Consider the following 27263-nt stretch of genomic DNA (forward strand, 5'->3'; position numbering starts at 1 on the left):
TTTCTTTCATGGAAAATAGAAAATACTTCGACTCTGACAAAAGAAAAAAGAAAACAATTCTGCCAAACATTCAAAAGAGGATATCTAACTGATAAGCATATTTTAACTAATACAAGACATTGTAAAGTCTAACAGTTGTAGAGAGCCTAGAAGGTTTAGCTGTGAACTGTTAATGAGCTGAAAAGGTACGTTCACCCTCTTCCTCTACTGTAACAGTTTTCTTTCTCTGAGTTGATAAAACTGTATACACTCACCCTACCAAACACTCAATGCACCTGCTTTTCTTCCTCACATCTGACTTATCAAACATTTAGTTCAATCCATTCTCCGTAGTATTCAACCTGCTCATATTTTGCTCACAAATGTCAACCACCAGTGGAAATTCATGCTGGATATCAACCGCATCAAACTCACAAGCTTAGAGAATCTGTAAAGGCTATGGGCATTCCCTTTCTTTCTCAAACTAAAATAAACAAAATTTTCTTTAACAAACCATATATTTATGCCCAGTTAGACTGACACAAAGGATCAATAAGGTGATGATGCCAGTCATATCAAACCAACATAAAATATGGCAATAAAGGACCAGTATAAACAATATTCAACATTCCTTGCTTCTTTCTTTAATTAAATTTCTGAAGATTATGTTTTCAAATGAGATTTTTCACGAGAGTGGGGCATTATCATTGTCTCAAAATGATCATCATCATCATCATCATCGTTTAACGTCCGCCTTCCATGCTAGCATGGGTTGGACGATTTGACTGAGGACTGGTGAAACCGGATGGCAACACCAGGCTCAAATGATAACTGTACATAATTGTCAATAAATTGCTGACAGCAGCATTACACTAAGCAGACAGCAAAACAATTGTTTGTTGCCAAGCAGTAAATGATGATGGCAAAAACTAAATAAAGATCATCCTCATTCTTAATAAGACCTTACTGGGTTAGTGCAGTATCTGACTGTTATGCTAAATAGCAGATGAACTTGGAACCTGATCACTCTTTCTTCAAAGCCAAATTACAATTGCACGGAAAAGCAATGTAACCTAATTAACATTCATAACAACCTAATGCTTCATAGTTAAAAAAAAAATTTTTTTTAAACATTTGAGAAAAACAAAAATCCTACAGAATGTTAATATAGACTACATCAAACAGTTGCTTTCAACAACTGGCAGTAATAATATAATAAGTAAGTAGTTCTTAAGCAAGAATGTGCTGAAAAGAAGATTACTCAGTAAACACAGCCAGACAAAAATGCCAGTAGTAATGATGTAAAAACACACCAAAGTCCTTCCGGGGTTTATTTTTTATCGTTTACTTGTTTCAGTCATTAGACTGTGTTAGAGATTTGTTCTTTTACAATATTGTAATTAAAAATTTTTTTTTCTGGTCTATATATTTTTATTTCATTTTGTCAACTTGACCTAATTCTTATAACATAAATAATAATGTGAGAATTCGGTTAATAAGATTTATGCAAAAAAAAAACTAATTTATATTGCAAGCAGCATTTTAATTTACTACTATGTAAAAAAAAAATGGTAAATCAAACCACCAAAGAAGCCTCTACATGTTCAGTCAACCTGCTTGAGATAACAGCCAAATCACACTTAAATCACATTTAAACTCTATTATCTTAAACAAGGAAAGGCAGTATAGTCCTAAATCTGAGAAAAAAATTAGATCACTATAATTCAATCAAATTTAACCTAAACAACAATAACAAGTTGATAATTTTACCATCTAAATTCTTATTGTTTTGAAAATTAATCGAAAGACAGATCAATGCATTCTAATAAGAAATGTTCCCTGAAAGGTAAATCTGAAGATTACTAATATTAAAATATATCAGTAACAAATGTTGGAGATGGCAGCAGTGAAAAAGCAGTGTTTGCTGTTCTTGCTTTTCTTCATTTTCCGAAACTTGAAGGCAAGTGGAATTCAGTATATAGAAATTTTTAGCAAGTAGATAAATAATTTTACTATATATTGAAGTGTCATTTGAAAGATTGCTGCAAGATCATATCTGAGAGATATTTTTTCATGCATGTTATTTAGAAAAGGGCAACATCTGATGGCATTTCAAAACTGAAGAAGTAAATCAGGATGTTATACCGATAAATAAAAATGTGCTGTTTTTATCATTGTGTAACAGTATCCTCAACTTGAATATGCTTTAGACAATAAAATTGTGAAAAAATAATCTTTATTTGCCCTGAAGTAGAAAATATAAAGAACTTGTTACTGGATATTATCATCATATTACTAAAGAAAATATATAGAGTTACTATGAGATTTATGAAGAATTTAGCCATTTAAGTATATACACCACACAGTTTATGAAAATGTATCAACTTTTCATGTATTCACGCGCATGTATGCATGGGTATGTGTGTGTGCACATGTTTATACTTTGCAAAGAAAAGGTTGACAGTGACTTTGAAGTTTCTACTTACTAGCCATCATTGAACTGCAATGTAGTTAGGGTTTCCAAGATTTATATATATAGTTTGTTTTTTTCAATGATGGTGGAGTCATCCAGTGGGTATACAACTGCACATTCATACAAGCACATCCAAAAATATGCATATATAGCTATAATTTCATAAAGATATGCATTAAAAGATATATATATATACACATACACATATCATCATTTAACGTCCACTTTCTCATGCTTGTATAGGTCAGACATATTTTGTTTTCTACAGCTGGATGCTGACAGTGGAGAAAGTGAAAGGAAAATTTAGTAACCAAATTAACAAATAATTAGAATGCTTACAAGGCCCAACATTTAATGAGAAAAGATTATAAAATACAGTGAAGCATAATAATTTACAATATCAAATCTCTCTATACTACACATTTTAGGTTGGATAACAAATTTTCCATAATACTAGATTTTAGTTCTTATGTTACTGCACATTTTATTTACATCAGTGTTTATCAAAGAAAAACGTTTTTATGGTTGTTCGACCTGCTGTAAATCTTTCTCAGATCACACTCCACCAGCTTGATAAAGAACACCTTGGATAATATGGTTCTAGGTTCTCTACATGTAGCAAAAAAGCAGGACAATCTTGACTGGAATGCTTTTAAATATAGGTCTGCTTGATAAGGACTGACCTGAAGCTGAACAATAACTAAATATACTTTAGGAGAGTACACTACAAACTAATTCTTATACACACAGTAAGAATTAATACTACACATCCAATCCATTCATTCATACATTTTTCTTTTTCATCAGTAAACATTCCATGAGTTCTTGCCATCATTTTAACTCAGTGCTTCTCAAATTACATATTAAAAATATTTCTATTTCACTGCAAATTTCACAGAAATAACTCATGTAATATATAGCACATTGTCACAATGACACAATATCTCTGACACAGCAGACAGTTGATAACAAACATATAACATGTATCATACTGACACAATGAAGAAATATCACACGCAACAGACCACTAGCATCAGAAGTGAGATTCGTTACCACTAACATTCTGTAACTGTTATGAATTAATCCATAGACAATATTAAGTTCTATATAGAGAATATTTCAATTAGTAAATGCAGTTGAAAATAAAAGAATTATATATACATACCTCTTCATCTTTAAACCAAGAGAAAGTTTCTGCTGTAAGGACAAACCAAAAGTCTTTTGATCCACCTTTCATGAAGCTGATATTGTGCAAGGTCAACCACCCTCGACGTATTACCTGGAAAATGAAAGAGCAGAAATAAAAGTAGTTGTTTATTGAAAAACATTCTTAGGACCCATGCAACATTTAAAATAGCATTTCTGCAAGAAAGTCATGTTATACTTCCCAATGCCAATACCGACTTGTACAAAATCACAAACTTCACTATATGTGTATATATGCCTAGTTTTAGACATATGTGTTTATATTACTGATACCCTACCACTACCAAATGATACATATCAAAATAAATTGACATATGTGTTTATATTATAGGCCATCTTGTAACAACTGGGAAGTGGTAACACTCAATATGCAGAAAGGGAGTATGTAGGAATAGAATACTTTGAACCCAATGCAAACAATGGGTACATAAAATGCAGTAGGATACTGACAGGTTGAAACAAAAGGATTTCATATGCACAGGAGTGACTAACAGTAATAACACCTAAGAAATGAAGTCCCTCAATTATTCAGAAAGCTTCTAACATCTAGCTGATAGCTTCCATTATGAAGGGGACCTAATCAACACAAGAAGTAGGTGCTGAGAAAACACAGGAGCTAGAGTAAGGACATAGTGAAAAATTCAAAGTTATTACTTCTGCTGACAGCAAAAGTTTCTCTCAACAAGTGGAAGGCAGAATATATGATACAGTTCTATATTTAAGAGATGAGGAATTATGTACATTATTTACATTATTTACATTTGACAGATATTTGTCCTTATCTGGTTTGTTGTTAACACGTTTCGGCTGATATACCCTCCAGCCTTCATCAGGCATCTTGGGGAAATTTTGAACCTGGGTTATCATTCCTAAGGTATTTTTCGATGTTGATGTTGTTGTTGTTATTGTTGTTATTGTTATTATTATTATTATTATTATTATTATTATTATTATTATTATTATTATTCAGCACTCTTCAAAACTTGCACTAAGAATAATTAGGTAAAATTACTATCTGCTTTTATAGCAAGTTGATGCAGGTAGTTTATTCTATCTCCCTCAAACTTTTAGTTCATGCAATTGAAAAAACCACATTACTTATGTGATGACCCAATATATATATATATATATATATATATATATATATATATATATATATATATATATATATATATATATATATATATATATATATATATATATATATATATATATATATATATATACACACACACATATATATGTGCAGGCATGGCTGTGTGGTATGAAGCTCACTTCCCAACCACATGGTTCCAAGTTCAATCCCACTGGGTGACACCTTGGGCAAGTGTCTACTATATTAGCCTCAGGCCGACCAAAGCTTTGCAAGTGGATTTGGTAAATAGAAACAGAAAGAAGCCCATTGTGTATACATGTATGTATGTATGTATATCTATGTGCGTGTGTCTTTGTATTTGTTTGCCCCCGCCATCACCACCACCACAGCTGGTGTGTTTGCGTCCCTGTAACTTAGTGGTTCAGCAAAAGAGACTGGTAGAATAAATATCAGACTTTAAAATAATAAGTACTAGGGTCGATTCATTCAACTAAAAATTCAAGGCAGTGCCTCAGCATGGCCACTGTCTAATCACTGAAACAAGTAAAAGATGAAATATATATATATGTGCATGCATATGTTTATATATATATATATATTTATTTATTGTACGTACTTGATTCCCTAGTTTTCTTTTACTGGTGTTTTCAGACTTTTGTTGAGCACTAAAAAAACACAAATAAATAGTATTAGTTTGAAATAAAATATTTTGTTCTGAATTTAAAAAACTGATTACACAGATAAAAAAGCTGGCAGCATTTTTGTTTCTATCAACTTTATTCTCTACAGGATAAATATATAAACTTAATAAATAAGAGAAAATACAAAAAAAAAAAAACAATAAAAGACAATCACAACAATGAACAAAAAACACCAGTATTGCAGTCATAACACCTAGACTGAAGCAAGTAAGACGTACAAGCATGTCCTTTACAGCCATGCTCTTGACCACTCCCTTTCTCTGCCGAGAGGTGCATGTCTTGCAAGCTTGTACCACATAAAAAGTACCCATTTCAGTGTCATGTAAAAAGCACCCATGCCAGTGCCACATAAAAGTGCCCATTTCACTGTCACATAAGAAGCACCCATGCCAATGCAAGGTAAAAGCACCCATGCTGATGTCATATAAAAAGCACCCAGCACACTGTGAAGTGGTTGGCATTAGGAAAGGCATCCACCCATAAAAACTATGTCAAAATAGACGATTGGAACCTGGTGCAGCTCTCCAGCTGGCCGGCTTCTGTCAAACCATCCAACACATGCCAGCATGGAAAGCAGACATTAAACGATGATAATGATGAAGAAGAAGCAGTAAGGAATCATGATTTCAGTCTAGTTGGGTTTGATTCAGCTTGGGTAAAGCTTTAAAGAAGCATTCTTTCCTTTTAGACTCTATACGCATCAGTTGATATCCAGAATAATGCCATCTGGTGGTATGGATTCATCAGTTAATGTATAAAGCATATCATAAACTTTAAAAAAACAATTAACTGTCCTCTTTTGAAATTATAAACTAAAAACTATTTTAGAAGAGTTTAAATATTTGTTTTATATATAATAATTCATAGTGGCTGGCACTTCAGCTCCTACCACTGTATCTGGATTTTTGTTTTGTTTATAATATAGATGTATATACACACACACACACACAGACACAAGTGTGTATGTATAAATACAATATGGGGAGGGGGAAGAATCAATGCATATCAAAAAACATTACTACAAAATTAGAAGTATTGCAGTAAAGAACTGGACAAAATAATTTCCAGATAACCTAAGGTCACAAACTTGTTTACAATTCATAGTTGATGCTCTTTCACTTACTCCTCATTTTCTTCTTCAAACTAGATATAATCTTTGTACATAGTCAAAATGAAACAATGCTAAACAAAGAAGTATAGTTTTACAAGTTCAGGCATCTGAACATCTAAGAGAGCAAGCAGAAACAATAAATGTGAAATCAAGTTTTTAAAAAATGAAAGATCAGACTGAAAGATATATTAGACAAAAAGTGAGGTGGATGAATAAATAAGCCATACTGAGAGTATCAATTCTAGTAAATCATAAACGTTGTTAGATCTTTTGTATTCAATTAATTTTTCTTTAGATAGCTTCATCATACGATCTTCCAAAACAGAATGAAGAATGAAGAAACAGTTATTCTTCCAAAAACTAATATTGCTTGAGTTATTTTTATATTTCAACCAACAAAATAGATTCAATCACCAAATTTATAGAAGATTGATTATAGAAGATTGATTTGATCACATAAAACTTGTGTGCTCTCCCAACAGAGCTATATAGATGCATTTTTAAATGCAAAAACAAATACACTTCATACTAAACTGTTGATGACAAAACACAACAGCAGGCCTTTGTAAGATAAACAACAAACATTCTGTTGTTGTGGATTATTTTCAAGATAATTTTAGATAGCTTACCACAAGACTTGTTAAAGACAAAGCTAAAGCTGAAACTTGAAATATGCTCATAGCAGAAAATGACAAGAAACATTTCTTAGCTGGAAGAGCTTCGTTTCAAGTAATTTATCTCAAACACTAAAATGACTTACTAATTTGATGCTCAGCACATCAACCACAAGCTCAGTGAGCAATGCAAACAGTGAAAATATTGCAGGAATGCTTTAATTCTTTCATAGCATGACTGTAAAAACTTAAACTGACATCCTACTATGTTCATAAGTCCTGTCTGACTTGAAAATAGATTAAAAACAAAGATAACTATAACTATGGCTACAACCAAAGACAACTTAAGAAGCATGAATATTTCAATGAAAATACCTAGGAAATATGTCCCAAAATAATGATTGTTACAAAATTGAATAAGGATAAATTGAAGGTAACATAAAAAAAAACAATCTGAGATGGATTGGGTTATCAAAAATTATGAAATGAAATTCAGGAGGGTGGACAAGTTCATGTGCAATGGGGAGAAACAGAATTTAATACTGAAAAATTTCTTTTCTCTCAAATGAAAGGTCTGCCCTGAAATGTCAGATTTCAACTTCTCTCCATGATATACAAACTTATCCAAACTCACGAACCTCACAAAATACAAGAGGTTGAGTTGAAATGATCAGGTTTGCATTGAAAGAACTAGCAAACTAGCAACTTCCTAATATAATAATGTTGATGGATATTAGTTAATATTCTTTGGCAACATAACCATGAAAGCCTCTAGTCCTCCTAGAAATAGCAGTCACATCTCAATCAAATCACATACAACTGTTTTAAAAAAGGAAAGAACACAAATAGAAATAGAAAGGTTAATGATGTCCTCCTAAAGATACTTCTAAAAAGTTTGGGATGGTCATGGCTAGAATGTTTCTGATCATATGTCATAGACACAGAGCTAAACATTCCAGTTCACTTTTAGAAAGTATCAAGCAATGTTCTCAGCAAATGCAAGAGAACATTAATTACTATAACTATTTTTTTATTTATGTGTTTCAGCCAAGTGGCTGCGGTCATGCATTGTAAGTATTAATTTGAATATATTTAAATTTGAATCTAAATTTTTTAATTCTTTAGATATCAATTATAATCATTACTTCAAAACTCTCAAAATAAAAATCAAATACTAAAATATTAAAAATCACCAACAACTTACTTTGCAAAACCAATGAAATCTTCATGGTTTGTATTCATATATGCTAATTGTATGTCAACCAAGAGAAGTAAGTTATCTTTAGATTTCTGATCACGCTCACGAATAACAGAATTAACAATCCTTTCTGTTTCTTCTCGCAGAAGGGGGTAACGGGACATCTAAAAAGTAAGAATATAATATATAAATTTAGGTAAAATGTATGAATTTAAGTAAGAATATAATATATAAATTTAGGTAAAATATATAAATTTAGGTAAAAAATATAATATATAAATTTAAGTCAATAAGAAATGAAAATTAAAATCTTACTTTATCAGTACATTTTCTCACTACACTTGTGAGTTCGGAAACAACCATATCAACACATTTTAACGATGGTTCACGTAATTTTTCAATTTGTTTTTTGACAATTGTCTCAAAAGCCATGTCTGGTGTGAATAAACCAGTTCTGGAAGACAAAAATTAAAAACATTTAGCCTTAAGAAATTAAAAATGATAATATGTTAATATATAAAAAAAGAGAGCCTGTATGATGTAAGCTTTTGAGGTGGGTTTTCTAGATTTTATTTATAATTACAATAGTATCATAGGTTGCATGTTTTCAACCAGCTAATCAATGAGCTACAGCATTTATGACTGTGAAAGTGGCAAGAGAGTATCTGTAGCTCATGATTTCATCTGATACTGACATTTGTTTTTCACTATGATTTGTTTACTTCCAAATAATTAAACAACTTATTGATATTTCAGCCAGCTTCAATAAGGGTCATCAATGTCTCAATTTTAACTGTTGCTTATCTACAATTCCAAAGAATGGGTTTAGAATGCAACATCTTACCATAAACTGCAGTCATGAAACAACATCAACTCTGAAATACTTACATTTCAATTCATCACCCTACTTCTAATAGGAGTGTTTTTTAACAAGCATCAACCATGAAAATTAACAGTCCACATAACAGGACACCAGTTTTCTATCAATCAGCCCAATGTCTCTAATGCAGCTACTTACCAAAGTTTGCTTTATTTACTACTTCCTACAATTTAATTGTATTAGACACCTAGTGAACCACATACAACTCATTTCTTTATAACTGCCACACAACCTGCTTTCAATACCTAAAGTTACAATGTCATTTATCTTTAGCCATCTTATATAAGCACTAAACATGAAGAGAACTTATTGGTTCTCTTCATGTACTTTTCACCCACCTCACATTCTAACCATTTTCCTATTGCTAAACCCATACTTCCAGTTCTAACTCTGTCATATACATAGCAAAACTTATGTACTGTGACCAATGACTATTCATGCTAATAGGTTGTTGGCACTCTGTCGCTTACGACGTCGAGGGTTCCAGTTGATCCGATCAACGGAACAGCCTGCTCGTGAAATTAACGTGCAAGTGGCTGAGCACTCCACAGACACGTGTAACCTTAACGTAGTTCTCAGGGATATTCAGCGTGACACAGTGTGATAAGGCTGACCCTTTGAATTACAGGCACAACAGAAACAGGAAGTAAGAGTGAGAGAAAGTTGTGGTGGAAGAGTACAGCAGGGTTCGCCACCATCCTCTGCCGGAGCCTCGTGGAGCTTTAGGTGTTTTCGCTGAATAAACACTCACAACGCCCAGTCTGGGAATCGAAACCGCCATCCTATGACAGCGAGTCTGCTGCCCTAACCACTGGGCCATTGCGCCTCCACACTAATAGGTAAACGAGTACGTAATGTACTTTTTGCTTTCTCATTGTTGCACTGACTAGATGCTATTGACTTCTTGGTTATTTCTTTCTAATAAACTGTATTAAAAAATACTTTTAAATGTCTTTAATTACACAAGGAAGCTACAAAGATCACTAATTTCACTAAGACTTTTTTAAGAAGTGTATGTGATGATACCTTCCAATTGTATTTATTTCTTTGTAGTTTAACTTTGTTTTGCAGTAATATTGATCAAGAAAGATTTCAAAGTTAGTTTGAGTCGATTAAATGTTTTTAGTTCATAAATCAAACAGTTACAGCTAAAATCAACAGGAAAAGAAAACGAAGAATTACATACCTAATACCATGAATATTTCGAATAGCATAACTAATTTCACGGCGAAGTTCTTTTTCATCAAATTCCACCTAATAACAAAAAAGGAAAAAGAAACAACAATTTTAATATAAATATATAAAATATGAATTATAAAAATAAGAATGAATAAATGAACATCATAAGCTTGAAACAAAGTACTCTTTTATCAAGCAAAGGCTTTTCATGTCAACTTTTTTGCACCAAATTATACATTTTCAAAGGTGTATCTCAATGCATTCTTCTTTTGTGCATGCATTCTTAAAGTGAGAGAGATTGTTCCAGAGATGGGAAAGCCTGTAAAGGTCATGGGCGGCAGCCACTTCTTTTCTGTACTTATATTGGTGTTCTCCCAAGATGAGTTATACCAACTCGAACCAGTCTATAGCATTGCCAACAAGAACTGACTAGGCATGTCAATCACAAATGTCTGATGCAGAAATCATTAACCAGTTTCAAATCCAAGGGACAATACCACATAATGCAAGGATCAAATATCAATTCAAAATTCAACTTAATCATACTAATCCAGTTTCAGCTGTTCCCCACAAATTTAGTAAGGGAGAAGTATAATCGATTATATCAAGACCAATACCTGCTGGAAGAAAGAAAGCAAAGTTGTAGCTGTTTAACCCCAGATAATCCATGATCCAGGAAACCTATGATCAAATACTTTAGAACTGTGAACTCTCATCTTTTCTTCAAGCATAATGTATCTAGAACCACATTATCTTATGTGTCCATCCTTTTTCAAGATGGTAGGGTGTTATTCAAAGGAAATTTGGCTGTTATTCCTAGCAGGAGGATCCCTTGTTAGTTTATTGGACTACATGGAGGATTCTTTATTGGTTTATAAAAGCTAATCTCAACAGTATTTGACTATTTTTATCACTATCCCATTACACTTCTACCAGAATTCTCTTCATCAATCTCTTTAACAACAACCAAAGCTGTCAATGTCTCTCTTCCATAACTCATTTCTCTACTACCCTCTCACTCCTATCACTGATTTCCCTGTCACACTCCTGATTATAATCTCCCTTCTTACATCTTCTTGCTCATCAGTCTCTCTTCTAGTCACATTCAGTCTTATTTGCTTTAAACAGAGACACAGATTAAAGAGGACTTTTCAATTTCATAGGCAACCTCTTTACTACAGGTGCCACAATAAAATGTACCTATTATACTCTGTAAAGTGGTTAACAAACAAGTGGAGACAATGTAAGGCTGAGAGAACCCTTTAGTCATACCAAAGACATGAGAACCCCTCTAATGCTAGTATCATGATATAATGTACCCAATGCACCTTGTAAAGTAGTTAGTATTAGGAAAAGCATCACAGAACCCATGCCAAATGTGAAACATAAAAGTGAGACAAGGTCCTCCAAATTGTGTGAAAGGGGCAGTAACTCCAAATAAGCATAGAGTCGCCTGTAATAACCCAACCAAACAATGCAGGTATGGAAAGCAGATACAAAATGATGATGATCCAGTAATGGGGCATAACTAAGTATCACTAGGTATTTTGACTATCACTCTACCATAATAAAATAAACATTCTTCTCAGATATATTAGAATAAAACATTATACCTCTTTGTATCAATTTATAGTAGTATGGTAATTATATACAAATTTAGCTTGATAGAAACTCTGAGTAGGGAAGATAAAATACAGGGTACAGATAAAATAAGCAATTAAGTAACGCAACATTGTATTAGGAATATACAATTGGTCTCAGTTGGGCTAATTGTCATTCAGGATGTGTAGAGTAATGGCAGCTTCTAAATCAGTTGGTTAGAGATTTTAAAGTTTGATATCCCAATCTTGATCAACACAGGTAGTTAGTGTCACCAATGAAGATAGGGACCTTGCATATTGACACGATTTTTGCTTCTAAGTCAGCTCTCATTCAGCAGACTAATGATCAACAATGTTCCAGCCTTGAATATCCTGTTTTTTTTTGTTTGTTTGTTTGTTTTTTATATATATTTTTAACCACAGTCTATATTAATACAATAGTATATTCTTATCTACGTACATTTTATGTAATACTAAGTGAAGTAACTCGAATAGAGAGAAAGAACAGAGAGAGGAAATGAGAGACAGCAATAAAGAGATAGATGAAGATAGTGAAGCAAGTGGAAATTTAAATAGAAAGACAGAGAAGGAATATTATCAAGACATAGCAAAGCTAGTGATTTTACTTCATCTTTAGCCATATTCTCTTTCTCTCCCCCTCTCTCTTCGTTTGTTTGAATTGTGTCTCAGTAAATAATTTTGCTACAAGAATGTCAAAAATGCTGAGATCATGTGTGTGTATATATCAGTGTGTGTGTGTGTGTTTGTGTGTGTGTGTGTGTGTGTGTGTGAATATAAATGTAAAGGCAAAGTGTGAATCAGGGTGTAACTAAAGACACAGTCATATCAAATATATCTGTAAATATCCTAAGGTGATTGTTGCCATTCATCATCAACCTCACCATTTAACGTCCGTAGTCCATGCTGGCATGGGTTGAAAGGTTTGACTGGGCTGACACACTGGAAGGCTGCACCAGACTCTAGTTTGATTTGGCATGGTTTTCTATGGCTGGATACCCATCCTAATGCCAACCACTCTGAGAGTGTAATGGGTGCTTTTTATGTGCCACAGGCAAGGGTGCCATTTGCATGACACCAGGGTGTGTTTACGTGCCACTGGCATAGGCGGCAATTTGCATGACACCAGTATCTGCCATGACTACGATTTTGCTTGGCTTGATGGGTCTTCTTCTCAAGCATGACATAATGCCAAAGGTCTTGGTCATTGCTTCTGTGAATCCCAACACTCGAAAGGAACTCAGTCACTTTGCCTCCATGCGGCCCAACACTCGAAAGGAACTCAGTCACTTTGCCTCCATGATGCCCAACACTCGAAAGGAACTCAGTCACTTTGCCTCCATGAGGCCCAACACTCGAAAGGAACTCAGTCACTTTGCCTCCATGAGGCCCAACACTCGAAAGGAACTCAGTCACTTTGCCTCCATACGGCCCAACACTCGAAAGGAACTCAGCCACTTTGCCTTCGTGAGGCCCAATGTTCAAAAGATATTCTTTACATGCCACCAGCATGGGTGCACTTTGCTTGATGGATCCTCTCAAGCACAGCACATCGCCAAAGGTCTCAGTCACCAGTCATTGCCTCTGTGAGGCTCAAAGTTCGAAGATCATGCTTCACCACCTTGTCCCATGTTTTCCTGGGTCTACCTCTACTACAGGTTCCTTCCACAATTAGAGATCAGCACTTCTTTGCACAGCTGTCTTCGTCCATATGCATCACATGACCATACCAGTGCAGTAGTCTCTCTTGCACACCACATCTGATTTCTCTCATACCTATAATTGTATACATTTAGTCTTGTACTTGTTATTACATTGCGACTAAGCTGGGGCACTGCCTTCAATAGTTTAATTAAGCATACTAAGCCCAGCAATTATTTTCAGGTTTGGTACTCATTTTATCATTGTGTATTTGTTGAACCACTATGTTGTACATCAACATTACTGCTTTTGAGTGGCAGAAACATAAACACACACACATTTTTACATACACACATATACACAATTGGATTCCATACTGTCCCATTCTAGAAAATTTCACTTTAAACATTAAGCAACTCAGTGCTATAGAGAAAAATTTTTGCTCAAAGTACAACACAGTGGAACTAAACCAACAACCCACACTGTTCTGAAATGAACTTTTTAACCATACACCCATGTCTTCACCCCTATTATTTTGGGGTTTTTTTTTTTGAGAATTCACAGATCACTGTGGCAGCTACTATAATTCATTCAATAAGACTGGAGGTTTAAGTCTAGCCACATGAAATTTCCTCTAACATGAAAATAATGATGTATTATAGTATATTAAGTTTTGTTCAAGAGTAATATATAGAGAGAATTATTCTCTCTTTGATTTCATTCCACAGTTAACATAGTTTACTTCTTGATGTAAAGTGAAAATGGATAACACTTCTCAAAGTAGAGGAGAACAAGTGTATGACAAGGGCTATAGCTTTCAGGGATGTTGTCTCCCAAGACCACACATTCGATAATATCTAAGTGGAGATTTACACCATTTGAAGAATCAAATGTTACAAACAAAATACAATTTCATAAAAAATTATATATTTAAGTTGATACAATTCAGAATGGAATTTTTTGCTAAAAACTATGAATGAAAGGAGTAAAAAAAAATAAAGAAATAAACAATGTATAGATAATTTGCATTTCAATTTGATCCTGGTCAATAAACTAAAATTAAATTAAATAGGGAATAATTTACCTTAACAAGTTCAAATGGAAACCGCTCATGGAAAATTCGGTTAATTTTGGCTCCTCCTGATAACTCTATGACATTAATTTCGGAGCCAGTTCCTTCTATATTTTTATCAAAATCCACTGAAAATTGCTGTACCATTCTATAATATAAAACATATAAAGATAAAACGTTGTGCTGAATAAGAAAGTAGAAATAAATTTTTCTTTAATTCTCTAATGGCAAGAAATCTATATACTAACGTGAGCATAGCCTTGGTTTTCCGCCCAGGATCATCTGGGCGGAAATTTCTATATTCTTCGACTTCTTTCTCCATCGAAAGTAACTGAGACTGTAGCTTGTTGCGAAGAGCAGGTAAAGTGTCTCTTATATGATTAGTCAACTGTTGGTTAAGGACACGCTGAAGATAAGGAGTTCCCATTCTATCAGCCATATGCCTTTTAAAAGAGAGATAAAACATTAAAATTAAAGTAATATACTAAGAACACATCAATATCAGTATAGCAATTTAGAAATAATAACAGTAAATAAGAGGACAATGATTATCCAAATGATTAAACTATGCAATAAATAATAAGAGAAAATAGAGAAAAAGTTTTAAAACAAAAATGTAATAGAAGCATGCGATAGTAATCAGATATCTACCTGTAAGATGGATGGCTAAGAAAGAATTTTCTTTCTGCAGCAAGTGCTGCTCGGATATCTTTTTTGCCATCAATGTCTTTTTGGCTCCTGTTTACAACTCCAATGTAACCTTGTGAAGCAATGAATAAAATAAATTATCAATTTTAATATAGACACATCATCATCAACATCATCATCATCGTTCAACGTCCACTTTCCATGCTGGCATGGCATGGGTTGGACGGTTTGACCGAGGACTGGCGAGCCAGAAGGCTGCACCAGGCTCCAATCTGATCTGGCAGAGTTTCTACAGCTGGATGCCTTTCCTAACGCCAACCACTCCAAGAGTGTAGTGGGTGCTTTTACGTGCCACTGGCACGAGGGCCAGTCAGGCAGTACTGGCAACGGCCACGCTCAAATGGTGTTTTTTACATGCTACCTGCACAGGAGCCAGTCCAGCGGCACTGGCAACGACCTCACTCGAATGTTGTTTTTCATGTCAGGCTCAGATGGTGTGCTTAGTGCTCCACATGTTGTGTATAAAGCAGAAATCCTTTACACTTACTAAGGTAAAATAGTCTCTATTTTTTAATTTTATATTGTAACTGGTGAACAACAACAGTTTTGGTCATATGCTTAAAACAGGCCACTCTGCATTTCTAGTAGCAAGAGTGACAAGGGAGTGCTTGTAACTCAAGGGATTTCAGTCATAAAGCACTGAGCTTTTAGTTGATATACTCAGCAAAAGATATGCATATGCACAAGCAAGCATTATATGCGGGCATACACACACACACACACAAATATATAACAGGTATTTTCAGGGCTTCAATCTCACAACTTCCACTTACAAAGTACAGGTGAAGACAAGACTTTAGTAGAAGACATTTGCTCAATTTGTCCCATAGTGGGATTGAACCACAAAAATCACACAGTTATGAAGTGAACTTCTTAACTGCATAGCCATGCCTGTGCCAATTTACATCATTTTATATCATTATTATGCCAGAAAAACTCCATACCAGTTCAATCATAATAAATCTAAATTATGGAGAGAGAGAGAAAACTCATTTAAAGGAACAAACCTCGACGAAGTGGTAATGTACGGTTTTCAAGTATGTCACGAGCATCAGTGCCTTCATCCATCAAATCTAATTTGGTAATCACTCCAATAGTTCGAACCCCTGAAAAGGGAAAAAAAAAAAAAAACGATTAAACTGAGAAAAAGCTCAAACACTTATTGTTGGTGCTGTTATCTTTCACTGTGTTTCTTTACATTCCACTTTTGATTATATAATAACTCCAGGGCAGTAGCCAATAAATTTTTTCTACCAAGGCAAAATGACTGTTGAAACAATGAAATTTTACCTACACACACACACATATGCATGTACATTTTGCAATGTGATAGTTTATCAATTAGAGCAATTGTTTTTACAATTAAATACCCGTCTGAAGTAGGAATGGAACCTATTTTATGATCAACAAAGCAAATTAAAGCAAGCAGAGGTATGAGTTATATATTTTGCGCAGGAGCTACAGCACAATGGCTATAATAGTCAGAAGTACAACACTTTCATCTCACAGCTGCAGATCTGGATATTTAAATACTGTTAAAACAATTATTTTTACAACTGACTGACTGTCCTATTAGTAGCTACTCATTTATGATGCTGAAACATGTATCAGATAGGGATTCCTAATGCTGTACATCCCAGCCATCAGGAGGATTTCAGTATGAGGAACCCTGTCCTTCCACATGAGACTGGAAAATACTTTGGAGAAATCAGATATGAGATAATTTCAGTTGTTTGATCTGGTGCCAATCTGGTGGATACATGGACAGCTCAATAAACAGAGATTTTTATACTTGCTGTAAGGTTCTTGTTCTGAAAAACTTGTTCACTGAGTTTCCTAAAAGATGCAGAGGCCAAGTTGTTCTGATGGAGTATCTCCATTGGGTTGGCTATGTGATTCAAATGCCAGGTAACTAGCTCCTAAAGATAGTCCCCTTCAGCAAGATTGAGATTAGAAGTAGGCCTCATGGATGTCCAAAACTTCATTTTCATGATAACCTTAAGCAGTCTCTCATTTTATGTGGTGTTCCTCCCAATCCGTTGGCTGAAAATTGGAAGGCATGGAGGTCCATGTGTAGTACTAGAGTAGAGTGCTTTGAAACTGAACACAGGAAACTGCATGAAGAGAGGAGGAGACATTGTCATAAACCCCTTGTGGCTGTTGTTCAGAGTCAATGAAAGTGAGTCTAAACTAATTCTATCTCTCTAAAGACTATTTACTACATTAGCTCTAGTGATCTTCATCAGAAATAATCTTAATATTCTGAATGAACATTCAGTGCATTTACAGTCTTTAATTAAAAAAAAAAATTTAAAAAAGGTTAGTTACATGAAGGGTGTCTGGCTGTAAAATACTGTTACAAAATAGTCCCAACCAATTCATGCCAGCATAGAAAAGCAGAAGTAAAACTAATGATAATGTTAATGATGAATACATGACTGAGGGGTGCTAAAGAATAAAAGGTGATGTTTTACCTTTTTTTTTTTTTTAAACCATTGAGAAACCACAACTTAGTAACTACAGGAAGCCAAAACCCTTTTACAATGTTGCAAAAGAGAAATGTTAGGCTTTAATTACCATCCAAAACCTGCTAATTAATTAATACTTTCATGAAAGTAGAAATATTTTAATAAAATATCAACATATTCTTAAAATTTTGGATGCCAATTCTTAAACCTGCCAATTCTTAAACTTGTATCAACATTGATAGGATAAAACTTACCTTGTAGATCTACTTCTTTAGCAATTTTGAGAGCATCAGAATTTGCAAGATCTGAGTTGGCTGGTGATACCGCAAGAATGAGACAATTTTCTTTTTGTATAAATTCTAAGAGCATACTTCTAATTTGTTGTTCAATATCAGCGGGCTGGTCCCCAACAGCCACTTTAGTCATACCAGGTAAATCAATCAAGGTCAGATTGAGAACTGAAATTATAAAAATCATAAACCAAATATGAATAGAATTAAAAAATGGGCAGAAAGTAGAAGAAATGAACAGGAGCAAGGGATAAGAGATACACAGGATGCAGAAATAGGTAAAAAAAAAAAAAATATAGAAATAAAATATAGTACAACTGAATAAACTTAAATATTTAAAGACATTAGAATTAATATGAACTAATACCACTATTAATTCAGTTACATTAAGGATCTTAAAATTACAGAAAATTAAAATGTTTAAGAACAATGGTAAAAAGAACAACAAAAATGAACATGACAAGCTACCAAGAGTTTCTTATATAAATTTCATATTATAGAAACGTTAATTTTACTATATACTTCATTATTTGAAATTTAGGACTAATCTCTTACATAACCTAGTATTCCAATGTAAGTGACCACATTTGAGTTTCAGAGATAGTCAGTAAATGGTCAAGGCAGCAATACCGTCTGGATCTAACATCTAAGTCTGGATCTAAGATCTGGTCATGTTATATATGTGGTGTTACCATAAAAATGCTTGATATTATGAAGTCTAGCATTTATAACTATTTTGTAAGTACAATCGAGAATCCCTTATCCAAAATTCCTGGAACTAAAAGTGCTGTGGATTTTGGAATATTTTTATTTTTGCATCTATAAAATGGCACAGATTGCGGATAGGACCCAAATCCAAACCCATTTGCATGTCATAATATAGCATATACACATGCATTACATGTAGTTTATATAAATTTTTGATAATTTTTTTTATACATAATACAATTAGAAAGGTAAGATATCAGACTCTACCTACATTGTCATGATTTGATTAAAAGGTTACAATACACATAAACTGGTAGTATTTTATTTTTTACTATACATGTATTACATACAAAAAAGCATTGAACATGATTAAAGGTTAATAAAATAAAAACTGAAACAAGTCAGCATTTATTTTTTTTTAATAATATACAAATAATGATACTAGTCATGTTACACCTATACATTGAGGTGAAATTCAGATCTATGTAAAAAAAAGTTTTGTGCTTACTGTACAGAAAAACAAAATATGATGATCAATGCTTACAAATTTGAAGCTAAATGCAGCCCAACACATTTCAACTATATCAGGTTCGAGGAATTTGAAAAAGAGGGTACATGTCATAAGAGCACACAACAGCTGTACTTGATCATATCAGCAGTCAAAAAAACTTTTAGATTTTAGAGGTTTTCAGATTTTGGAATTTCAGATAAAGGGTTTTCAACTATATTAATTGTGTGTATGAATTTTAATGCATAGGGAAGACACATACGAAATTGTTCTGTTGATATGTGTAGCAATTATGTTTTAGTGCTGCTGAAAGAAGACTAAGCAGCCATGATTTCATTGAAGGATGCTTTTAAAGTCTCTATAAATGGAAACAGTGTAAGTCTAGCATGAGATGTCCCAGTTATATGTTATGGAAGCTTAAGGAGAAAAGATGGCTGATATCAACATCATAGGAATATGTTATGTAGGTTTTTAACATGCAGAAGGCAGAATATAGGAGACACAACCAAAGCATATTGTACACCAAAGTTGATAAATGAGAGACTGATAGGGCCTGTAGGTGAGCAATTTAGCCTGGACATTCTCATGCTAGACATCAGTCAATGGATATTCTGATGCAAAGGGCAACAACCATATGTTTGAGAAAGTTCTTGAGAGTTATCATGCACTACAGAAACTGCACTAGGTACTCAAAGAAAAGGAAGGGAGTTAATGTAATAAAGGCACAGTCTTAATCATTTTACAGATGTTAGAAATAAAGGCAATAGGTCGTGATTGGCACAGTCAGAGAAGTTGTCCTCTGTGTAAAGATCATGTATGAGTTGAGACAGATCCCTGTAGGGAGCAAGATAGCAGAATTTGCCAAAACCAGAAGCTTATTATGGAGTACATCATTTGAAGGTAACTGAATAGAGATGGTCAGGAACCAGTTGCCTTGTTGAACTAGAGTGATTGTACAATTGCTGAGTTACATAGAGTAGAAAAGTATTATGTGTGTATGCGTGAGTGTAATTGAAAGCAATGCAAGTAGCAAGCAGAGTGGCTTTATCAGCAGAATCATTACAGATTTATTTATGTTGAGTAGTAGGTAGAAGGATTCTGGAAAAGTTAAGAGACATTATTAGTAACAGATCAGAAAGACTGGTTGCAGTTTAGAACAGTGCTCCAGTGCCATGAGACAATACTAGGTGTGCTGCAGTGTAACCTGAATATAACTTTTTCCCTTATACTTTTAGTTATATTTTTAGTTCAGGTGTGCTACTGAATTTTGAAAAGAATATAAGTGTACTGCAAGTGAAAAAAGGTTGCAGAGCACTGGCTTACGAGACAAGGGACCTGGATGTTTGGCTGCAGTTTGGAAGGCAAAACAATTTGGTTCCCTTTACTTTCTTAATAGTTATCGTGAAGTGGTAATTATCTAGTCATTGGTATTGCATGCCTTCTAGCTGCATATAAACTACCTGGGGTGCGGAGGTATAAAACTAAGGATATGGCTTTAGTCTGTTGCTTAGCAATCTCAGAGATGAAGCATTTTTGCTGCTAAAGCAACAGAACTACAATGAATGAGCTGAAATCAGTACCAGACGGAATGTGAGCAGGAGTGTGTTGTTCAGAAGGAACAGATGAAGTACTTGACTTTTTATTAGGAGTGGTCAGATAATCTGTGTGATGGATAAAGGCTTGGTTTAGAGGAGAGCAAAAAGTCAAGAATGTTTAAAGAATTAGTGCACTGATCAAAAATGAGTGGATGATGATACTAGGCTATGCAGACATTTCACAACAATAAACAAGTTGACCTCTTTTATCACTGAAGTCAATGTACATTGACAACATGAAGGATGTGAGAGGTAGGATGAGATGTTCTAATGGCAAGATGATAGAGGGTCAAATAACATATGGTAGTTGGAGAGGTTTGAAGTGTATTGAGATACATGAATTTACAAGAAAAGGATCAGAAGATTTTGAGTAATATATGTCAAACTTTAATCCCATTAACATCTGACCTCAGCACAAAGTACAACGTAGGTTACAACTTTAAATTAAATTTGATTTATATTGATGTCTACTTACCATGTGGGGAAAATACTCTAAGATTAATTGGGATATTACTAATTCCTTTGTTGCTGCCAGTAGCACGATCAGTTTCATCTTCAATTTCCTTGCGAACCAGGTCAAAATCAGTGAATTTTTTTCCTTTACAATGAACAAACTCAGCATATTCTGAAATAAATTTCAAATGCAAAATAATTTCTAATTTTCACGAAAGTAAAAATATTTTAATAAAATACCAGCATGACCGCAGCCACTTGGCTGAAACACATAAATAAATAAATATATTCATGATTTCCCTCTGAAATGAATATATTTTGATCATAACAATGATGATGACCAAGATATATTCATTTTGGGCGTAGAATCATCAGGACGTAATATAAAATGGAGAAATGAACGAGATATTATCATTACTTCTGCATGATTAGCTCTTTTGTGACCATATTTCTAAAGCATATAAGTTTTCAATTAATCTTGAACATAATCAAAAATTTGGTTGAATTTAATAAATTAACATTTTCAGAATGTTTTAATATAATTGTAACCAGCTGAGAGGTTTTATTAAAGAGAATGGGAAGTTGTTTCAAGAAGATTGATATGAGATGGGTTAATCAGTTCTGACCAGCTATACATGTATCATGTGAATGAAGTGAAGACTTCATAAATTGAATCCCTTCACTACAAAATGCAGAATTTTAATTTATCAAATAAGGATAGGTCTTCTTTTTTTCAAAATTATACATCTTTTTAATGCCTATTTTTATCAAACAAGAATTTCTCCAGGCACATCTATCTCTTGTACTGGTGACATGTTAAAGGCACCCACTACACTCTAGGAGTGGTTGGCATTAGGAAGGGCATCCAGCCATAGAGATCATACCAATGGAATGTGGTGCAGCTCTCTGGCTTACCAGTTCCAGCCAAACCACTTAACTCATGCCAGCATGGAAAGTGGACGCTAAATGATGATACAACAGGATTTAATCATCCTTCCACATTACAGTACTTTCTGTACAATTTGTCAAAACTAACGAGTCATCGGTCACATACATCAACCAAAGACCTTAAACATTAATGAGTTAGTAAAATTAGTCATTTTATAAACTGTGTTGCATTAAAACTGTATTTTAGTCTATCCAATGATATAATAAATTATACTCTAGGAATTTTGGTAGACTTTAGTTTTCATTGAGTATTTTTCACTGCCAAAGAAACAGAACATCACTGTTTGTTTTATTTGGGGAGGTGGAGTCAGACTGAAAATTTACTTTGTCATTTTAAATAAATTTTTTAAAATGCTTCTAAAACTGCTGCCATTTATTTTGTTCTGTAATTTATTCCAGCTCTAGAAATAATTAATTCCTCTAGCTAACAAAACTTATTACTTTTATGCGAACCATTACAATAGATGTACTTAAATTGTTAATTCCTCATTAACCTACTTTTAAATCCAACAATACTTTTTGAACTAAGCATGGTTACACTGTCAGTATGCAAATACCTTATAAGCTCTGGTGGGGCTTTTCAAAACCAAGGCTTAGCTCTGATTTTGCAGTCTTAAGCAGATGAGAGATAAATTACCTCTGGTATAGGATACTAGTCTGTTGTATGTAACATTTTCATATGATCTGGTACCCATTTCTAACTGCTAGGTGGACTATGATAACAAAGGTTTCTGTTCAGAAACATACTTGTAGTGATTTTGAAACGTTGATCTACAAGCCAAACAGCTGAATAGAAAAGTTATTATATAATCTTACCATTACTATCACCTCTATAGTTTGAACTAGGTAGCCAAGTAAGATATTATTCTTATTGTTACTGCTACCTCATCATCATCATCATTTAACGTCCGCTTTCCATGCTAGCATGGGTTGGACGATTTGACTGAGGACTGGTGAAACCAGATGGCTACACCAGGCTGCAATCTGATTTGGCCCTTCCTAACGCCAACCAGTCAGAGAGTGTAGTGGGTGCTTTTATGTGCCACCGGCACAAAGGCCAATCAGGCGGTACTGATCACCATCGTTTAACGTCCGCTTTCCATGGGTTGGACGATTTGACTGAGGACTGGCATACCCGATGGCTGCACCAGGTTCCAATCTGATCTGGCAGAGTTTCTACAGCTGGATGCCCTTCCTAATGCCAACCACTCCAAGAGTGTAGTGAGTGCTTTTACGTGCCACCGGCACGAGGGCCAGTCTGGCGGTACTGGCAACGGCCACGCTCAAATTATGTTTTTACATGCCACCTGCACAGGAACCAGTCCAACGGCACTGACAACGCCCTCGCTCAAATGTTGTTTTTCACATGCCACCAGCAAAAGTACCAGTAAGGCGACACTGGTAACGATCGCGCTCAAATGGTGCCTTTTACATGCCACCAGCACAAAAGCCAGACCACTGGTGCCAGTCATCGAATTTGGTTCCGTTACGATTTCACTTGCCCCAACAGGTCTTCGCAAGCAGAGTTTAGTGTTCAATGAAGGAAGGTTGGCATGGGTGCCAGTCGTCAAATTTGGTTCGATTTCGATTTCACTTGCCTCAACAGGTCTTCGCAAGCAGGGATTTGTGTCCAATGAAGGAAAGGTACGCATAAGTGGGCTGGCTACACCCCTGGTAAAGGCCACAGGATATGGTCTCACTTGTCTTGCCAGGTCTTCTCACACACAGCATGAGGTGGTGAAGCATGACCTTCGAACATTAGGCCTTACCGAGGCAACGACTAGTGATATATATATATATATATATATATATATATATATATAAGTATGAAGTCACTACCTACAGTAGCACAGAAGTAATTCAAATGGTGATGTATTGCTCTTTTATATAGGATTCATAAGAGAAGACAGACTAGGACTAACAAGAAAAGGAGAGAGGAATGTTCTGAATGCATTGATTTCAAGATTAAAGAGATGACTTTTTCAAGAGACAATCTATAATGCTGGAATTGTATTGCTGATCTTAAATGAACAATTTATTCCACATATGCCTCTACCTATTCACCAAGAAAGAGGTACTGGATCAATCTGGTTCTGTCTCAGACTAGTCTACTAGTCATTTTGGTAAGCCTTACTAAAACCCAAACTAATTTTTGTTATAGACTACATGAGATTATTAACAAATCAAATTTATCAAAGATAGCTTCTACCACCAGTTGAACATTTTCCTTAACACTGGAGGTGGGGTGTATAAACTTATTTATTATTTTGTGACTGTTCAGTGGGTACATTCTTTTTACAATTATTTCCCAATGTATTCCATAAATTGTGAGTCTGTTGTCTTATTGTTTGTAAAGATTTTAATATATTTTGTATTTTTGTATTTGTATTGTGAAGGTTGCAATTGACAGTACTGGAATAGTCAAAATTTAATATCTCCCATAGGTTACTAAGTATCTTAAAGCCAAATCCCTCAGATTCTGCATGCTAATATGTCATTTTTCCTTCATACATTTTATTATTACTCATCATCATCACCAACACCATCATCAAGGCCAGTTTTCCACTCTGGCATGGGTTGGATGGTTTGATAAGAGCTGGTAAGCCAGAAGACTGTGCCAAGCTCTACTGTCATCTTTGGTATGGTTTCTATGTCTAGTTCCCCTTCCTAATACCAACCACATTACAGAGTGTACTGGGTACTTTTTATGTAGCATCAGCACAGAGAGGTCACCAAGTAAGTTGCAAAACAAGATCCCTCAACTGAGGCAAGGGTAGTCCTGAGGGGACAGCGTTTTGCCAGGTGACGAGAGGCAGAAATAGATGGCTTGCAGTAGAAGAAATACATAGCTACCTCAGCTGGAAAGAGACGAGAAGGAGAGCAAGAGAGAGAAGACAGTAAAGATGTGTTAGAGGTATGTGTATATACAGAGGGTAGGAACTAAATTTGATGGGTTTTTTTTATGTCTCTTTTTTCAAGAACTGATTGACATAATGGTGAACACTCAACAATGTTGGAGAACATAAAGATTCAAGTTGTAGTTGAGAAAAAGTTAGCTGGCATGGAGGACTGGGGGGGGGGCATCTGAATATTCATAAAGAGCTACATAAAAAGTACCCAGCACACTCTGTAATGTAGTTGGCATTAGGAAGGGGAACATTACACTCTGTAATGTGGTTGGCATTAGGAAGGGGAACTAGCTATGGAAGCCATGCCAAAGAAGACAGTAGAACTTGGCACAGGCATCATGATGATTCAATCTATCAAAATGTCAACATCATGACTGCTGTTCAATGCTCTGTGAACACTATAAAGGCTGCAAGATGTGACACAAAAAGGGTGCAATAGAGACTATGAAGTTGTGGTTAGCAGGAATGGACACACTAGAATTCATTCCCACAACTTTGAACAGGGCCTTAGGCTCAATTCAGTCAGTTATGCAAAGTTGCTGGAGACTGCAGTCAATCCCCAGCTGGGAATGGTTACTGCTGGAAGGCCATATGTGTGATAGCAGGATTTGATTCCTTGCCAGACCTCTGAAAAGAGTCAGAAGTGGTTGTCAGAGAATTTCTACAACTTCACCAGCCCCAATTTCTGGCTTCCTAATCCTCCCAATTGTAATCCTATGGATTACTACGTATGGGGTGTGGTTAGATCAAGGAGGTGTTCAAAATTCATTCCTTGGACACAGTGAGGAATGCATATGCCAGGTACCAAAGCTGTCTTGAGGTCATTGTGGAAGCTGAGGACAACTATTTTAAGTAAACTGTTATCTCCTAGGCATAATCTAGTTCTTGTTTCTTTAATTTTAAAAATAATTCTATTTTTGGATGAGGTGTTGTGTTTTCTTTTCTTTTTATGCAAACTGTTAAATTTAGCTTGAACACATTGTGGGTGAAGTAGTACAGAGGACTGCATAGGACTGGGCAGATAGATTTGCAAGAGAGCAAAAGGAATGTGGGAGATAGAGCAGAAGGGAAATGCAATTACTATCATCATTGTCGTTGTTGTTGGTATTATTATTATATTATACTTTTCCAAAGTGAAGGCACATGATTCAGTGGTTAGAGTTTGGGCTCACAATCATGAGGTAGTCTGTTCAATTCCCAGACTGGGCTGTGTATTGTGTTCTTGAGCAAGACACTTTATTTTACGTTGCTCCAGTTCACTCAGCTGTAGAAATGAGTTTGCAATGTCACTGATGCCAAGCTGTATCGCCTTTGCCTTTCCTTTGAATAACATCGGTGACACAGAGAAGGAAGTATGCATGGGCAACTACAGGTCTTCCATAAACAACCTTGCTTGGACTTGTACCTTGGAGGGTAACTTTCTAGGTGCAATCCCATAGTCATTCATGACCAAAATGGGTCTTTACCTTTTTTACTTTTCCCAAAAAGTGCCTTTGTAGATAGGTTGTTTCCATTAGAGCCATAAAAGCTTGATAGAAATGGACAGGAGAAAGGTGTAGCAAGAGGGAAAAAGAGAAAGAATAGAAAACTGTGCAACCATATGTAATACGTCAGACATCATATGACTAATCAGATGTTTGAAGATGTAAAAGGCTAGGTTTTGTCACCATTTCCCAAAACTATTAAATAAACTGCAATAAATTTGTTTAATATTTTTATTTTTTCAACTCCTTTGAATAATTTTGCTTTATCTACACTGCATAATTATTCTTAGTAAGCTTTTTAATGATCATTACATTCATCATCATCATCATTTAACATCTGTTGTCCATGCTGGTATGGATTGGACGCTTTCACCAGAGCTGGCAAACTGAGGGGCTACATCAGACTCCCGTCTGATTTGGCAT

General features: G+C 34.8%; 1 protein-coding gene across 5 annotated transcripts in view; it reads right to left on the reverse strand.

Moving 5' to 3' along the window:
• LOC106867485 (dynamin-1) overlaps positions 1–27263 on the reverse strand; it is a 126214-nt gene that overhangs the window by 54258 nt on the left and 44693 nt on the right. For all 5 annotated transcript variants that reach the window (XM_089347508.1, XM_014912368.3, XM_014912370.3 and 2 more), the window contains exons 3-13: positions 21522–21671; positions 18200–18403; positions 16485–16583; positions 15421–15529; positions 15018–15212; positions 14782–14917; positions 10445–10512; positions 8694–8832; positions 8385–8542; positions 5371–5419; positions 3618–3731 (exon numbers count right to left, since the gene is read on the reverse strand). In XM_089347508.1, coding sequence (XP_089203634.1) covers positions 3618–3731; positions 5371–5419; positions 8385–8542; positions 8694–8832; positions 10445–10512; positions 14782–14917; positions 15018–15212; positions 15421–15529; positions 16485–16583; positions 18200–18403; positions 21522–21671 — 1421 coding nt within the window. The remainder of the gene's footprint in view (positions 1–3617; positions 3732–5370; positions 5420–8384; positions 8543–8693; positions 8833–10444; positions 10513–14781; positions 14918–15017; positions 15213–15420; positions 15530–16484; positions 16584–18199; positions 18404–21521; positions 21672–27263) is intronic.

The sequence above is a fragment of the Octopus bimaculoides genome, chromosome 2 (genome assembly GCF_046866305.1).
Source record: "Octopus bimaculoides isolate indiv1 chromosome 2, ASM4686630v1, whole genome shotgun sequence".
Taxonomy (NCBI): Eukaryota; Metazoa; Mollusca; class Cephalopoda; order Octopoda; family Octopodidae; genus Octopus; species Octopus bimaculoides.